The 18322-nt window shown below is 40.6% G+C and overlaps 1 protein-coding gene across 6 annotated transcripts in view; it reads right to left on the bottom strand.

Moving 5' to 3' along the window:
• Positions 1 to 15377: 15377 nt before the first annotated feature.
• Dock4 (dedicator of cytokinesis 4) overlaps positions 15378 to 18322 on the bottom strand; it is a 445644-nt gene continuing 442699 nt past the window's right edge. For all 6 annotated transcript variants that reach the window (XM_087206716.1, XM_004839630.4, XM_004839627.4 and 3 more), the window contains one exon: positions 15378 to 17944. In XM_087206716.1, coding sequence (XP_087062842.1) covers positions 17513 to 17944 — 432 coding nt within the window. In that variant the 3' untranslated portion in view covers positions 15378 to 17512. The remainder of the gene's footprint in view (positions 17945 to 18322) is intronic.

Here is an 18322-nt window from a genome sequence, read left to right as displayed (position 1 = left end):
CCTTTGAAATGAAAATGCTTACTCGGTCTGCCTTACCTCTCCAGAGAGACCAGGAATCAGGCTTGTCTCTGTGAGTCAAAACTAATTTCACTCAATGGATTTATGCAAATTGCTATTTCACGTGAAGATGTCTCAATAAAGGTCAAGAGAATGCCCCAAACTGAATTTGGTTTCAAAGGCCAAATGGGAACTCCAGACACATTTGTTTTCATTAAGATTGTGCTGCACCCACAATACACAGATCTTAGTAAAATTCAGCCTGTGTGGGAAGGCTGGGTCCCAGCTCCCTGTTTCTGGTGGTGCCTGAATCTAGAGACACAGTAAATTCACATAACAAACACGCTTTGTCCTGTCTTCGCTGCCACTCACCACTGTGTTCCAGTTTGGGAAAATGCCAAGCTCAGTTATCTGAGTTGTGTTTTTAATTAATTGAGATTATGTGATCATAACTAAGATTTTGGCAGCAGGGGTTAGAACAGACTTATTAATGATGATCAATTATGGCCAGGTGGACTTTCTGACAGCTGATTTTTACCTGACAATATATGTAAGAGCTTCAATTAGATAAATAGAGATAACAAGCTGACCTCACCATCTGCTGTCATTTTTCTTGCTGGGCAGAGCATTTCCTTCCTTGCATATGAAATTTCAGCCCTCCTCAGCGCCGGCCCCTGCATCCAGCCCCATGTGGAGCTTGGGGTTCATCTGTCAGGAAAGCCAGTCATTGAGCACCCACCTATAGGCTGTTAGAGCTCCATGATCAGAAAACAATTTTTCAAAATCAGTTGCTGAGGATGGAAACAATTCCATTCTTGTTCTAAACCAAAAGGAGTGAATGTTCTCTTTTATGCAGTCAACAATAGCTTTGAATCAAGAATCCTGAGGTCTGGAATGCTTGCTTTACTGCGATGGTCAGTGAGCTATAGTGACATGGTATGACAAGGACAGCGACATATGTAAACTCAGGCGCAGCAGTGGAGTTGCTGTGGCTGACTTGGGCCCCTTGCAGCATTGAGGCATTAGTTGCCGTGAGTGTGGGTACAAATGGCTCACAGTGGGTCCCTGCCTCTCTGCTCCCCTCAGAAACTGTCCTTAGCCAAAGGGAGCTGCCTTGCCCTGGGTGACATCACTGCTGCCTCACTTTCCCCTGAGCCCTCGCAGCTGCCATCCAGTGAGCAAAGAAGTAAGAAAGTCTATCCCCTCATCTCAGACTGGGACGCTGTGGGATCGGTTGAGGCTTCAACAAGAGCGTCTCAGTCCAGCTCCCCCTCTGCCTAACTTTGCCTTCCTCATTCCTGACAACCTGTTCCAGGTCCCCAGTAAAAAGCCCACATGACAATCTCTCCTCAGCTCCTGCTTTCTGAACACCCAAACCCCTCCAGCACATAGCCGTCTTACAAGAGCTTGCTTGCAAACAAATATGAGACCTAAGACTGAGTGCACATTTCTTTGTCTCTCAGTGGGTAAGACAGACATCATGGTTTTATTTTCCACTGGATCATGGATGCAGTGTGGTGATCGCTACAGTTTTTCTGGGTATTCACTCTCGGCAGGCACACACAGGCAGTGAAGGATTCCGGGCACTGTTTGACCTGGGAATGCTTCCTGCCCTTTCTACGGAGCACCTTTCTATTTCCTCTTCTTTCTGTGGCCATCTGCTCTCATTCCTCATTGCTACCCTCAGCTCCCAAGGTTACTCTGACAGTTTGGTTTTGGAAAAGCAAAAATTGAAATGCTTAAAAGACATTTAGGTATACATTATGATCACATTCATCACGGGGAATTTGTACCTGAGCACGATATATCTCAGTTCTTGTTTTTTCCCATTCCCCTTCCCTCCCTTCACCCCCTCCACCCTTCCCTATTTACAAAAGCTTTGTTTCCATTTTTTCCTTCTTTTCTCCTACTTTTTCTTCCCCTTCTTTCCTCTCCTCCACCCCGTTACTTCCCCTTTGAACCTTTGTTAAAAAAAAAAAAAAAAAAAAGACACTGTACTAAAAAAAATTTAAAAAGGGCATTTAGTCAGAATTACCAATTAGGTTACTAGTCAGAGAAATTTTGAACTCAGAAGAAGTGTGAGTGTCAGCATAAAAGGGGCCACAGTAACGTGGGAATGGGATGAAGTCATTTAGGGTGGAAGAAGACAGAAGAACGGGGTTAGCAAAGAGCCTGGGCACCGCATGCCAGAGTTCTGGGAGAGGAAGCAGAGCCTGCAGAGGAGATGGACACGGAGCAAGCAAAGAAAGAAAACTAGAAAAGTGCGACATCTGGGCATGCAGAGTGCTGCAGGAAGGGCAAGGGGACCGACCGTGGGATTTAAAAAGTGTAACAGCTTTGGTGACATATAATTCACTTACCATAAATTTCACCTTCTAACGTGTACAGTTCAGACTTGTGCACCCAGTACCACTGTCTAACTGCCCCGCCTCTCCCGGGATAGAAAGCACACTTCTGGTACCTCCAGCCCCGCCCTCTCCTCCCCCAGCGCCTGGTCACTCTAATATACTTTAGTTCTCCGTGAGTCAGTCTGTCTGCTCTGCACATCCTATGTGAGCGGGAGCATGTGACATGCGGTCCTTTACCACTGGCTTCTTTTGTGTATGTTTTCAAGGTTCCTCATGCTGTGGCATTACCCATGGTGTTTCATTTCTTCTTATCGCCAAATAATATTCAATCACATAGCCAGACCACATTTGCTTATTATTCATCAGCTTGTTAACCTGTGGGTTGTTTCCACTTTTTGGCTACTATAAATAAGGCTGCTACGAACATTTTCAGCATGTTTTTTTATGGATGTATATTTTCAGTTCTGAGTACCTATGCAGGAGTGGAACTGCGAGGTCATAGAATAACTTTACGTTTATTCATTTGAGGAACTTACAAACCGTCTTCCAAAATGCCTTCACTGTTTTACATTCCCACCACCAAAGAGGTAGGAGGGTTCCAATTTCTCATAACCTCGTCAACACCTGACATTGTCATTTGGATGATAGCGATCCTACTTGGCGTGAAGTGGTATCTCATGGCAGTTTTGGTTTCCATTTCCCTGAGGACTACTGATTCTGGGCTTTTCATTATTTACTGACCATTTGTCGATCTGTTTTGGAGTACTATCTGAATCATTTGCTGATTTTTAACTAGGTTATTTATCTCCTATTATTTAGTTGTAAGAGTTCTTTATTCTGGATTATATTTGGTTTTGCAAATATTTTGTTTTTCCTTTTTTTTGGTACCAGGGATCAAGCTCAGGTCCTTGTGTTTGTGAGGCAGGTGGTGGAACCACTGAGCTAAATCCCTGGCCCTTGTAAATATTTTTTTCTTATTCTGTGGGTTGTCTTTTCCATTTTTTGGTGCCTTTTGAGGCACACAGTTTTCAATTTTTGTGAAATCCACCTTATCTACTTTTAATTTTGTTGCTTAGTGAGACAGGGTTTCCTTAAGTTGCTAAGTTGCCTTGGCTGGGCTTGAACTTGTGATCCTCCTGCCTCAGCTTCCCGGAGGGCTGGGATTACAAGCATGTGCCACCACTAGGCTTTGGATGCTGCTTAGAAACTGCATAAAGTCTGGACAGTGAAATAACGACAGGTTTGCCGACAAGGAAGTCATTTTTGGCCTTGGATGGAGGTTTACAAAGTGTTGGGGCTGGACTCTTGCTAGAGTAAATTGTGGCCCCGAGGCCCCTGATGTGTAAGAGGGAATCCACTTCTACTGGAGGGGGCTGTTACCTGCAAGGGAGGTGTTCATAGAGGATACAGCTTTGAGGCAAGACAAGGAAGCCAAGGAATATTCAGAAAAGAACTCAGATTCAGAAAGGTTTATTGATCAATATTTGGGAGTCAGAGAAGGCACAGGGAAGGACTGGGGACTAGTATAGGATGGGCAGACTTGCTCTTCTGGGGGAACCTGATGTGAGTTCTCATTGATTCTTTTTCTCCACCATCAGTGGATCATGAGTTGAAATCCTGAGGTGACACAGCCAGCGAGTAGGGCCCACCACTCATGGTTTGTCTACCAGGACATGGACACCCACTATAGAATACTCCACTGGCCACAGTGGAGCTCCCCCAGGTGCCCATGGGGATGGGTTCTTGGTAATAAATAGCCTTCCCTAAAACACAGAAGTCTGTTATGTATACTGCCTCCTAAATTTTTGTGTGTATCTTAAAAGAATGTTTCAGAAAAAATCCTTTGGACTAGTGGACTGATTCAATATCAAGTCAATCCTCAATTCTGATTTGTTATCACTTTGAAGTGTATATATTGGGTCTGAATGGCTTTGGATATGAATTAGATCAGCCTAGATTTTTGGGAAGAGAGGATAATCTTAAAAAGCATTTTACGGCATTATGTTTTTAAGTAATTTTAATACACACATACACATGTCTCATTGAAATGGACTTTCACGCACATGTAAACATACGCCAACTGTCTATTGTTTTGCTTTATCCCAGTCTATCCAGGAATGCTTACTGTGGCACAGAAATCCAACAGGAAGCCCTGAAAAGATTTAGTTTTACTGACAAAGTTGTATCAATTTTCTAATTGACATTGCACATGTTAGGTTAGGGTTCATTCTAAACTGTTTAGCACTAAGGACTAAATCTGAGAGAAAACTACCTGCTCACAACATGTAGTAATCCAAAGGTTCTAGGATGGTAAGTGGCTCTGCTCTCTCACTAGCTACTTCTGCCTTCAAGGCGTGGCTTCCTGATTTGTCCTTCTGATTTATAAGGACCACTGAATCTGTGAGGATTAGTGAGTTCTCCTTTAAAATTTAAAAAAATGAACTCTGGAAGGGTACTTATGATCATGTAATAGGCTCATAATAATTCCTGAATGTATGGGTAATAGGTCACTGAGGCTGGGGAAACCAGCAGGTCAGAATAACAACAGTGTTTCTTTTCATATTTCTGTCTTCAGAATAGCTTCAGGGAGTTTGGCCTGGTTGTAATTGGTAAGAAAAACAGGAATCTTCAATTCTTTCTGGTGTTGCTTTGTTTCACTTGTATCACCGACAGCTAGTAGTTACACGCAAAAAAAGTTTTCTTAGCATTCTACCTAGTAATTCCAGATGCGACACCAGTGATCTGGATGCTACTCAGGGTGGACGATATGAAAGCAGCTCTTCGTAAAAGCCAACCTTTGAAGCCCTCTGTGACCAGCTCTGCCACTCAGCATCTGCTGATGCCTGACAGGCCCTATTCCCTGGTCTAAATCCCCAGGTTAGTTTCACCAGTTGCTTTTTGGCTCATTATGTTTGCTGGGGCTTCCAAGGTTGGAAGACAAAACCTCCTTGGTACGTTTGTGTGTGTGTGTGTTTTAACATGAGAGAGAAAAGGGGTATTTCAGCTTCTTATTGTAGTTTTTAATGAAACATCAACTTTTTTTTTTTCATTATGTTCTGGAAATCTTGGGAAGGAATACACAGAGACACAGAATTCGGGTTAAAATAATAAAAGTTCTACTTCAAGTGGGTGGGACTGCCAGAAACCCGGCTGGTTAATATCCTCCAGCCCCTTTATTCAGCATTTCCTTTTTATATCCTTTTTAGCCATCATCTCATCTCTAGTGGTCTTTGATGTGTAAATACAATTCCAGTTCCTATTTACAAGTCACAGACACAAGACAGGCACACATACATTGTAAATTCACCCAGCCATTGCAACTTTGTTAGGTTAATGAAGTTACTGGTTAAAGAGTCAGATAACCATCACCTTAAAGTCACTTTAAACAACAGTTAGGGAAAAAGCAAATCTTAAAGGAACATTACTTACTTTGCTTCTACAAGTACCTTAATATTTAATCTACTAAGTTATCTAGAACTTTTCCCTATCAATTATATGTGAAGGGATGACTAGTCACTGAAAAAGTGCTACAGCATGAAGAAAGGTCTGAAAAATATGGAAGGAAGAATGGTAAATACTACCTAGAGCCTAAAAAAATAAACGAAAGAACTCGCTCAGGACCAATTAACCAGGAAAGATACCTCAGAGGTTGTCCCTCTGTGTTTTTCAGTCAATAAATGTTTATAGGATTCATTGGCTGTTCTTTGGAGATAGAAATGTTTGAGAAATTGGCTCCTCTCTGTTGAGAAAGAGTTTCTGAGTGATATCAAACCAGTGTTTTAGAATCTAAAGATTCCTGTGATGAAATCCACCAAGGCATTATAATGAGGCATCCCTAATAAGGGGTCAGGGCTGAAGAGGTCTACTTCATACTGAATAAGCCAGAAGACTGCACTTAACTTCCTTTTCAAAAAGATTCTGACTTCATAAAATTAAAGGAAATAATGCAAGTACCAATACTTGGTTTTGGCATATATTTTAGTATATATTTCTAAATATGTACATATGAACATAATATATGCTTCTTTGATAATGGGCTTATACATACTGTTTTATGTCATAATTTTTTTAGTTAAGTGTTATCTCTCTATATATGTATATAATTTTTAATAGCTGTTGAGCATTACATTATATAGATATTTTATTGGAGCCATTCCCCACTGTTAACCATTTGAATAATTTTAATTATTATAATCAATGTTACAATAATTATGCATAAATATTTGTGCACATTTCTCATAAGGATATTTACTTAGAATAAATTCTTAGATGCAGAATTTCTGGGTCAAATAAATTTTATTGAGTGTTGGTAGTTATTTTGTCCGAAGCTTCATTCTGTTGTTTTCAGCCTCCAATAGGGGGCTAAAAAAGAGAATTAACCACTTTCCATGGAAAGTATACAGCACATTTTTAACATTCAGCTGAAGGTGTTTCTCTGCTTAGCATCATTCACAGTCAAAGCCAGTGGACAGTCACAGCTGAGGCAGCCAGTGGGCATTGTTAGGACTCATGTAGAAACATCAAAGACCACTTCAGCACCTCTTGTAAACACGTTTGATGTTGCCACAAAGGCCTTCCCTTCAAACCATCCATTCCTTCTAGCAGTATGTTCCTACTATTTGATGCATCTGACTTGAACACACTTTCTGAATGGCACATAGCTCCTCACAAACTTTAAAGAATATTAGGATTTTCTTTAAAAGCTAGTAAGAGGAATTTGGGACAAAAAGAAATTAGTGTCTGGGAGCCATTACCAGGCCCCAGGGCTGCTCAAGTGCTTTTGACTTGAATTCTGCAGCAATCAAGCGCTCAAGGCTTGAAGTTCAAGATGAACCCCAGGCTCAGCCTAAAACGTCTGAAATCACAGCTGAGCATGATGAGGTGGAGAGGAAGGAATAAAAGAGGTTCAAATTTACTAAATGTAAAATTACAGTGCCAGTACTAAGAAATTATACCTACTTGAGGCCAAGGCTCTAACTAATCAGCTCATTTCTGTAAAATGTTTCGAACAGCTTCTGGACATGTCCCGTGGTACTTCATCAAGAGTACCAAACACCTGTGGGACCTGGCCCTCACCCACACTAGGCACCAAAGAGTCAGGCTTTTACCTCCATGGCTCCTGCCCCTGCTTCTCAGCCTTTGAGATTTCATGATGCTGCCTAATGAAAAATGGGGAACAGCCATGGATTGTTTTAATTGTGTGAATAAAGTTATTGCAGGGGAAAAAAATCCTCATCTATTTCACTAATACTTCAAAAACAGAGGACATTGTAACATCCTAAAATAGACTAATGTTTAAATTTCAATGAAACTTTATTACAGTAAAAGATACATTGTCATTAGTTCTTCTCAAAATACTCTCCTTTGCTTTGAACACACTATCCCATCATTCTTTCCACTTTCTGAAGCAGTTCTGGAAGTCCTCTTTTGAGAATGTCTTTACGTATGATCAAAAATACAGTGAATGCTACTGCTGAGTGCCATCCAAAGGAAAGGCAAACTTGTAAAAAAAATTAGGCTGGGGATTTAGCTCGGTGGTTCCACCACCTGCCTCATAAGCGCAAGATCCCAAGTTCAATCCCTGGTACCAAAAATAAATAAATAAATAAATAAATAAATAAATAAAATTAAGGTATACCCTCATCTACCTTATTCACTGGACCAGGTACCATGAGACTTCTAACTCATACCCAAAGTAAAAACGACCATGAAAAGTAAATGTTTTGATTCAGTTCAGGACACTGAGGGAGCCAGGGCAGTGCAACTAAAGACACTCATGAAAGAAGATTTCCAGAAATGCTTCAGAAAGTGGCAAGACTGATGGGCTAAGTGTGTTCCAAGCGAGAGGCAGTATTTTGAGGGAGATTAATGGCTGTGTGTCTTTTACTGCAATAATTTTTTTCAGCATTTATTTCCTATTACCTTTTATTTTGCTCTTTATATTTTGGCTTTCTCATACAGGAAAAGCCACACAATATTTAAGCTTATGAGTCTGATTTATTTCACTTAACATTATTGTCTCAAGGTGTTCTGAGACTTTTACTATGAAAGTATCTTAGAAGTGTAAACATTGCTGTATTTTGTTTTTCATATTGCATATATCCATGTCATGTTTTTATTTTTCTCATTTTAAAATGTGTGAAAATTTCATATGGAGCCAACACCGGCGCTTGGGAAATACTCCTGCCTGCTGGCATAGCATGTTTTCCATTTTTCCCAAACACACAGCCCAAAGCACTGCCTTTCTGTTTCAGTCTCTTGTTCTGAGACTCAGCTCTGCTGGTCCCCTGCCCAGACACTCAGCCTCCCTGCTTCTTTGGGGCTCTTCCTTCTCCAGTTCTTTGTCCTGCTGTCCTCTCCTTGGATTCATGGAGCTCTGATTCCATTCAGGGCCAGCACTTTTTTCCTCCCTCTTCCCTTTCCTTCTCCTTTCAATTGCGTCCTGATTACACCCTGTTCTCAGGGAGTCTCAGCATTCCTGAGTGGGAGGGAGGGAAGAGGAAAGAGCAGCCCACCCTGTCCACTTACTGAGCACCTAGGAGACCGTGCTGGTGTCCCCAGTGCTGGCTGCTGCCACGGCGCCCCTGCTCCGCGCACGAACTGCTCCCGCTTCTCCTTGCCTAGGATTTTCCCACTTCTAGAAATGCTCTGACTCAGCTACTCCTTGGCCTTCTTGTCTTTCCATTTCTACTATAACATTTTGAAAAAAAATTAGGAAAGGAATACAGCTTTTTGCTCAAAATTTAGAAAATTCAAAATACAGACAAGTTATCACCATTATTTCCCTTACAACTATTATCAGTTTGCTGAAAATACAACAAAAATTTAAAGTGTACAATTTTTTAAAATGTAGATGAAGGGCCAGGGATTTAGCTGAGTGGTTCTGGTGCCTGCCTCGCAAGCTCAAGGTCCCGAGTTCGATCCTCGGTACCAAAAAAAAAAGTAGATGCAGCACAATGTATGTATATTTTAAATCATGCCTTTTTTTTCATTTCATACAATTAGTTTTTCCTTGTTATCAATCTTTAAAAATATTCTCAAACAGGGCCGGGGCTTTAGCTCAGTGGTTTTGCTGCCTGCTGCTCAAGCGCAAGGACCAGAGTTCGATCCCTGGTACCAAAAAAAAAAAAAATTCTCAAACACATTCCATTCCATTGGTTGGATGAATAATACCTTACGCAACCATCTCTATACTACTAACATTTGTATTAGTTGAAAATTTTGTCTGACTCTCCATACATTTATGTCCCCTTTCGGAATATTTTCTTAGCATAAATGTATAATGATGGAATTATATAGCTCAAAGGATATAACCATTTTTTAGATTCTTGATCCACATTGCCAAACTGATTTTCTGAAAGGTTATCATAACTGAGTGCTACTAACTATATCAGTACATACAATGTTTTACCACATTCTTCCTATAGTTGAGTGCTCTCATTTTACACATTTAGCTAACATAATAAACAACAAATGTTACTTCGCTGTTGTATTTTTCTGTGATTAGCAGAATGGTTATTTTGCCACATGTTTATTTATAGTTCATCTTTTGTAAATTATCCATTTATCTATTAACATATTTTCTCCTTTCCTAATATTATGCATCTTCATAGTGTCTTATTACTTTTAAATGAATTTGGATGCATTTGTCAAAAGCAAAGATACTAACATTGTCCTATTTGCCAGATGACCTTTCAATCTTGTTTGCTCTTTTAATTCAGCTTCTTCTTTGCAGAAGTTTTGAAATTAAATCCTATTAATTCTGCCAATTTCTTGTAAATTTTTCAGCTTAGAAAATTGCCTAACCAAAAGGGGGTAAAAGGAAAGACAGAAAAACAAAGTTGTCTTAGGGTTGCTGAATGGGGTCAACAGTCACAGACAGCTCCCCTGACTTCCTCACTCGTGAGCAAGGACCAAGAGGAGGCCACACAAGATGGGGCCAGTGCCCGGCTGCACACTCAGTGCTCAAGGGAACAGTGGGTCTTCCTTTGGTTTGGAGCAGGGACTTGGGGGAGTGGTGTGTGATAGGTCACAAGCCTGAGCTAGTGCCACGTACAGAGACCGACGGGGGGAGAGCTGCTCTGCCGGGATGACTTGGCCAATTTCTTTACTGCAGACCTGAGTCCTCTCAATACTCACCATATAGTCATTATTTTTCCTGCTTAGAGGGAAATAGCCTGGCATGGTTAAGAGCTATTCTGCAGTAAGTCACATCAAGACCTATGAATGCCTACATCACAATGATGGAATTCACAGTACTCACACAAAAGGAACTTGTAAACCCACGAAAACCAGGAGCAAGCCTGCGAAACCCGTCACAAAGGGCAAAATGCAATTAAAACTGGCTGGCCTCACAGTCAATCGCTTTGCTCCCCAGTTTCCACACAGGCCTAGAAACACTTCTACTTCCCTCCGTCCACCTGCCATGTACATTCTGCCCAGTGGACACTGGCTACAAGATTTCTAGGTACTTTACCGAGGGATCCAGATCCAGATTTTTCTCTGACATATAAAAGAGGAAGAAAAAGTATCAGAGAAGTAAAAGCACTTTCTGGACACTGGGACAAAATATCTGATGCCCACCACTTGAAAGAAGTGAGGTTTATTTTGGCTCACAGTTTTTAGAGGATTCAGTCCGTAGTCTGCAGGTTCCCGGGCAGAAGGAGCACGGTGGAAGAGCCTGGATGGAGGACAGCTGCTCATCAGAGGGCAAGCAAGACGCAGGGTGGGAGGAGCTGGGGGTGAGAATCCGTACACCCTGCCAAGCCAGTAAGGCCCCATCTCTGAATGGGAGACTTTTGGGGGATATTTTAGATTTAGAAAACAACCAGTAAGATGGTATCTGTATGTTATATAATTAAAATTTTTCAATCTTTTAAAATATACTACAGTCATACATGCTTATAGTTCTACGAAGCCATTACAAAAAGCCAGAGTCCTCTGCAATATTGTCACTCCAGCCTTTTGTACACCCTAGAGGCAGAGATTTTTAATTTATAAAGTTTTTCTTTGTTTGCTTTTTATGTGCTGGGGATCAAACCTAGGGCCCTGCCCTGCACATGCTAAGCAAGGGCCCTATGACTGAGCCACATCCTAAGTCCAATTTTTAAAGTTATTTCCTAATGTTTACCCTTATATCTGTTAATAAAAAGTATCTTACATTGCTACTTTTTTATTGTTACTGGGTTTTAGGCCACATCTATTGGCATCCTCTTATGAAAGATAATTTATGTTATTTTCCACACACATAAATTCCTTCCTTACTCTTATCCTTCTGTAAGACAGTTTAGTTAGCTTACAAAGAGGTAGCTAGCTAGGGACAGGGCCTGAGGTAGAGTTGGAGGGTCAGCCCACTGATAAAAATTAAAATAGGGATAGGCAGTGAAACCAGGACTTTGACCAGAAGAGGAGTTTCTTGGCCAACATGGAATGCAACTCTTCCCTACATTCAGGGCTGAGTTGCAGCCCTTCTCAACATTTTGGGCTGAGTTTCTAGGAACTTAAAAATGCAAAAATGGTTTTATTTTAAAATCAGTTTCTTTTAAACTCTGGAAGCTGAATACCTGGTGTAGAGATCCTGAGTTCCAACTGGTCATTTTAAACCCATGGAGCCACTTGTGATAGATGGCCATTAAACAACTGAGGAAATTACCGTGTTCCACTTACCCATGAGAAGCTGTGAACTGAGATCACATGGCACTCCACTTTCTGGGACCCCTTCTGTCTAACAGGAGTCTTTTTTATTCTTATATTTCCAACAAACACCTCCACTTTAACTTCCTGTCTGTCCACGATTTCATTCTTTGACTTAGTGAAACAATGGGCTCCATTTGTACAATGATAGCTGCTTCACTTCCAGTATAATTATGTAATATTAATTCGGGACCAGATCAATGTTTTACATTTCCATGACAATGTAACTGTAGCTCACATAGTATAATAGTTATTTACTTTCTCAAAAAAATTCTTTCATTCCCCGTGGAATAAATCTTTTTCATTTGTATAGATTTCTAGGTACCTATCATAGCCTTCTCAACATTCTTACAGAAGTGCAAGTTTCTCTGCAGTAAAGTTCAAACATATCAGCCAATGCATCAGCTTTACCTTCTTGGAGATAGTTCACTCAGTGAGTAGGCTGCTGTATTAACTGTGGCTGCTGGTCTCATTTAGATGGCTGCCTCTTTCTCTGGTTGTGAATGACAGAGGTAAATTCTGAATCAGAGAGGTAGTACATGTGTTCAGGATACTGTGGACTGCCTGAAATTCTATACAAACAGAGACTCTCAAATATCTTCCTAGCAATCTTTTTCTTCTCTAGGATAAGGCATTTTCAAGAGGTGCCATCCTATATTTTAATGCCTATTACAATTCATCTCACCTTTTCATTCTTTATCAGGGTATCAATTTATTTAGCAGAGATTTTGTAAAACACTTAGTTGATTTATTAATATTTTCTCAAGCCTTAGGTAAGGCAGCAATATTTCCTTCCACATATTAAGCAAAATTAAAGAAAGAAATAAAACATTGCATCAATTTCTAACCTTAAAAAGAACTGTCACAAAAATATAGTCAGTACAATGCTTTTGGGAAATAATTTGCTAGTATTCAAGTACAGGAGATCAGAATACGCCAAACAGGACCCCAAACTATGACTGTAGGAGATCAGAAAGAACCACTCCACAATATGCCTCTCTGGCAAAGTATTACTTGGAGCTGATTATTTTGATGATAAGCAGATACTGGAGAAGCTCTAAAAACACAGTAGAAGTTACTCTTTTGTAAGAGAAATAAAACCTCCATTCATAGGGGTTTTCCCCTGCCAGAAAGGAAAAGGAGACCAAATCAAAAGAAACTCTTAACACTGGAGGAGGCAGAGACCTAAATCTGCACAATAAACTTCACTTTTGTTTACTTTTTCCTGGTCAGGTTATCACAACTGGCCTCCCTTCTATCCCTGCCTTCTTTGTAGGCCATTTCTTTGAGTTACTCATTCTTTCCTGGTATCTCCTACATGTACATGACATACACATGTTAGCAGACTTCTGTTTTTCTCCAGTTAATCTAACTTATTTATGGAGGCCCCTGCTAAGAACTAGGAAGGGTACAGGGGAAATTAGTTTTCCTCATCTTACATAGGAGAACTTTAAAAATAATCATCTCTTTGCCCTTGCAATTTCAGTCAAATCTCTTTTAAGGAAATCATGTACAACATGGAAATAGCTCCATGCAATGAGAAGGTCTCAGTGGTTCTATTTGTAGTTCTAAAAATCACATATAAAATAATGTCCATTAATGGGCAAATGGCTATATAAATTGTGGAATATATCTTTTACTTTTTATGTGCATGTAATAAAATTAACACATACATTAAAGATTCAGCAAAAAATAAGGGTAGTATCTCTAGGTTCTCTGTGATTACAGCAATATGAAACATGTATGTAGAGAACTGACACTGAAGCCCATGAATGGGTCACCTCACTCTCGGCAGGTCTGTTTCCCTGTTTCTGCCTGCCTCACTCCCACATGCTTCACTTCCCAAATAACCAATAACCAAATAACCAATCTCAGCCTTGCCTGAGAACCATAAGCAAAATATCAAAGAACAATACCAGTCATAGACCTCCTAATCAGTAATCTTTCTTTAGGTTTACAGGAACCAGGAATGTCTGGAACAGCTGTGACCTGTGGACAACATGGAAAATCACATCAAGAACATCGATTACTGTAAGAACTAATGACTACTCCCAAACAAGTACATCACAACCTGTACCTAAAACTAATGGACACTACTCAAAGACCCACCTTAAATGAAACTCCAAGATATAATAATATGATCTGGCCCTTTCGATACATTAACAGAGCTCTGTCAAGATGGGGCTCAGTATGGCAGAGAGCAATAAACCTAGCTCTGTATAGCTTATACTGGTGATATTTGGGAAACCAGCAATCAACAATGTAGAAAAACTACATAATACATGAATGCAGAAAAAGAAAAAAGGAATATGTAAAAAATATTAAGTTAGAGGCTGTTATGAGTTTTTAAAAACTTTTATATGGTTTTTCTCATATATTGAGAGGAAGACATACTTCAACCACTAACAAAGTTCATTTTTGCATAAGCCACTTTTTTTTTCTTTTTTGGTACTGGGGATTGAACTTGGGAACTCTGCGCTTGCGAGGCAGGCACCGGAACCACTGAGCTAAATCCCCGGCCCTGCACAAGCCACTTTTTAATGTGTAAAGAGCAAATAAAGGCAAAGTTGTGTAACTTATGCTCTTTTTTGTCTTTTGTAGAACAATTATTAATAATCCACAGGGCAGCTCATATAAGTAGGAAACTGAGCTGTTATGCTTGGAGATTTAAAATAATTACGGCCTCAGTTGTAATAAAAATGCTCTAAAGTCACTTCATGCTGAGAAATAATCAGGAGGACATTGACGATGACTTTTAAATGGGCTTTAGTATTTAACAGGTCTGGAGTTTTAGACAGTGGTTTACTTAGCATTTAGTTATACAGAAGTGGTAAACCTAACACAGCACAGACACAATCTCACAAAATTAAAAGCCAAGCTGTATTAATACAAAGCTTGTAGTCAGGGTTTTGCTATGATTGTCTTCTGTACTTCCCATCAGGGAGAAAAGCTGGCATACAGATGAGCCTGTTGCATCTGGCAAAGGCACCATTCAACCATTCCTTTATCTGCCTGGCAGTTACCTGTTTTGTGTCAAGTTTTCTAATGCAAACAAACTCTGACGGTTTGACTTGTTAGATTGGCTCCGGTTAGGCCAATTAATGTTTTCCCACTCAAGAAAACGTTACCTTTTCCACAGGACAGGAACCCAAACTTTTACCTTTTTAACAATGTTCTCTGTAGTGTAACCGAGCTGGAGGGAGAGGAAAGCGCACCAATCCAGGTACAGCGACAACAAATAGGATCTATCAACAAAGAAGTCTAAAAGTTTCACTGACAGGAGCAACAGATTTATGCAGCTGCTATTCTAGGTAAAAAAACAGAATTAAAGACAGACAGTAAGATTAATCTGGTAACTTTATTTAATATTTACCATTCAGCAGCAACCAAAACGAACATCTGAGCTAACAAAATCTCCTGAAATGTTCTGCTATGTAGCTGCTTTAGAAATACACACACGATAAATTCAACTGTTCACTGCCAAATTTTTTTTTTAAATGGCTTCAAGAGCAAATAACACTGATTTATTTTGTGCCCAAGCACTAGTCAAGAAATCTATTAAATTACACAGGAAAAGGAAATCAAAGGCATGTTATTTTATGCATGTTCTCTTATTTAAAAGGGGAAGTTTTACTTCTTTAAAGCAACAGAAATATGGAGCTTCATACATATACATATATATTTTTTAGGATGTGATTACAAACACAAAGTGTTATCATCAAAAGCAAAAGCTAGTTCAATAAATTTTGAACTGCAAAACTTGCAAGATACAAAGCTAAAATTTGTATGTTCTTTTCCTCAATTATGAATACTTTCACTAAACATAAATATTTTAACATATATTAATTTTTCTGACATTCAAAATTGTAAAGTCAATATGGCAGAATTATTGTTAAAAGCACATATGTACAAATATTCTTTTTCCATACATAAAGTATTTGGCATAATTATAACAATCATACTGCATCCACAACTGTTTGCTTTTCTTTTTCCTTTTTTTTTACACATAATGGTATATCTTATTAAAATTAACCAGTTATGTACAAAAATACTTGAACATTTATTATAGAAAACCTCTATAACCAGCCTCAACAGCATACACCTGCTGAATAGTTCATTAAGAGAATATAAAAAAGTGGTCACTGCCTTCCAGGTAAGCTATCAACAAAAACAAACACAGTTAAACTAAAATGAGCTTCCCAACAAAAGAGGGAAAACATTTAAGAGTTCATATTGTTGTCAATTCAGTGTTATAAACAGTCAGTAAAAGATAAAACGGAGATACAAAATACATTACTACATACAAGGTGCTTTAATCCCCACACTCCTACAACTGGGGCATCAGCGTGCCTACCTAGATCTAAGATGCTATGTTGCAAAACTCAGCTACAACCATCTAGTCACCTTCCTGCCATGAAAGGACCACAGGATCAGCAGAGAAGACAGGCTCCCCTGGTAAGAATGGAGAGTCGTGAGGAATTCTTTATTTTGTGCAGGATTGAAAGTTAGTGCCCTTGCCTTTTGGATGTCCTTTTGCCATTTAATCATGCTAATATATTGTCACTAAGGTTTTTTGTTCTTCATTTATGCTATTGATTTAATACTGTCCTATATTGATTCCTGAATTCTTGTTAATGGGACACAGTAATTTGTGCCTATTTAATACTTGAACATCTGCTCTTCTTCAATGACACATTTTATATAAGAAACTATCAAGTATGGAAGCACAAAATTCAAGTAAACATTTCTTCTGGGTCTCTTACTTAATCTAGTGATTGGAACTCAGAAAGCAAATTGCACCTTGAAAAGAAATACAGTAGATAACATGGTGTCAGGTTACTAAAGCATTTCACAACCAATGCACAGAGTGGAGTTTTAAGAATGTAGGCAGCTGTCAAATGCCAAAAGCAACCTTAAGGATCTTATTTCAAGAACAAAACAATTTCCAGTCCCAATCCTATACTAAGTGGCCTGCTTTAACCTTTAACTTCAAGGATCTGCAGCGATCTTTTTGCTCCCAGTAAGAGCCAGAATCTTCGCCTTAACTACCGAAGTCTTCTAAAGTAAGGACCCGTGTTAGGGTGTGCACTGACAAATAAGCTTTCTTGGAGTATCAAGTAAAAAGTATACAACATTATCACACATCGCACTGTTTGACAATATTGTACTGGGTTTAGGGTTAAACTGTGTAAAAAAAGTGAACATAAAAAGATGCAAAAGGAGTCTTCATCACTGTTTACCACTTTCAATCGAGAAACGTTTTAATGAGATTCAGCCGAACTTCATGTAACATCTGGCAATTTAGATCAGTTAAGTTTTAATATTGTGCAACATTATATTAATAAGCAAGTTTTAATTCCGTTCATTGAAAGAAAGATCTGAGTACGTTATTAAAGTGCCTACGCTAAATGTCTTCTCATCATACCTCTATTTTGTAAAGGGCAAAGAAACCATCGCAGGAACAGAGCAGCGACTTACAACTGCGAGACCTTGCGGGGCAGGGGCCTGGGCCGCGGGCCGGGCTCAGTCCTGCGCGTGCCGTTCTCCAGGTGGCCGGCGCGGGCGGCCAGCGGCTTGGGGGGCAGCGCGGGCGGCTCGGGAGTGACGGGGATGGACAGGCTGTGCGGCAGCGGCACGGGCCGCCGCAGAGTCCGCTCATACACGCTGTACGGGGGCGGCGTCTTGCTCTCCTTGCGCGCCGGCTCCTCTGGCCCGCTGTAGCCAGGCACCGTGGCGGGCGCGGGCTGATCATTCACCTGATTTTCGAAGCCCGAGGTTTCCGACATGCTACACCGGCTGAGAGACGAGATGCCGCTGCTGTAGCTGCCCGACAGGACGGGGGAGTTGGAGGTCAGTCCTGGGGAATGGTACTCCACGGGCGAGGGGGTGAAGGACTGCACGGAGCCCTGCTCCCGGACCGGAGGGGAGACAGGAGGAGAAGGCAGTCAGAGCCTGCGGTCACGCCACCCCCACCAAGCCCCAGCCCCCAGCGGTGCCTGAACTTTGGACAGAGCTCTAAAGCATGGGACCAGGTCGGCCTTGATCCGTCTGCGGGGCTTCCTTAGGAAAGGGGAATCGGACCCCGGGGTGGGGGGACCGGACTGCTGCCCCCAGGAGAGGACAGGAAGCGGCTGCCACTGCAGGCCACAGACAGGGGCCTCAGGGGAAATCACCTTCATCGTGGACTTGCAGCCTTCAGAACCGGGAGACATTTCTACTGTGCGTGTGGAATTCTGTAAGGCCGTCACAGCCGACTACTACAAATGCCTCGGGTGGTCACAACA

The sequence above is a fragment of the Heterocephalus glaber genome, unplaced genomic scaffold (assembly GCF_053883595.1).
Source record: "Heterocephalus glaber isolate CG9 unplaced genomic scaffold, H.glaber_assembly_v1.0 deba00000676, whole genome shotgun sequence".
Taxonomy (NCBI): Eukaryota; Metazoa; Chordata; class Mammalia; order Rodentia; family Bathyergidae; genus Heterocephalus; species Heterocephalus glaber.
The sequence above is the reverse complement of the archived record's forward strand: the minus strand, read 5'-3'. Positions and strand labels throughout refer to the sequence as shown.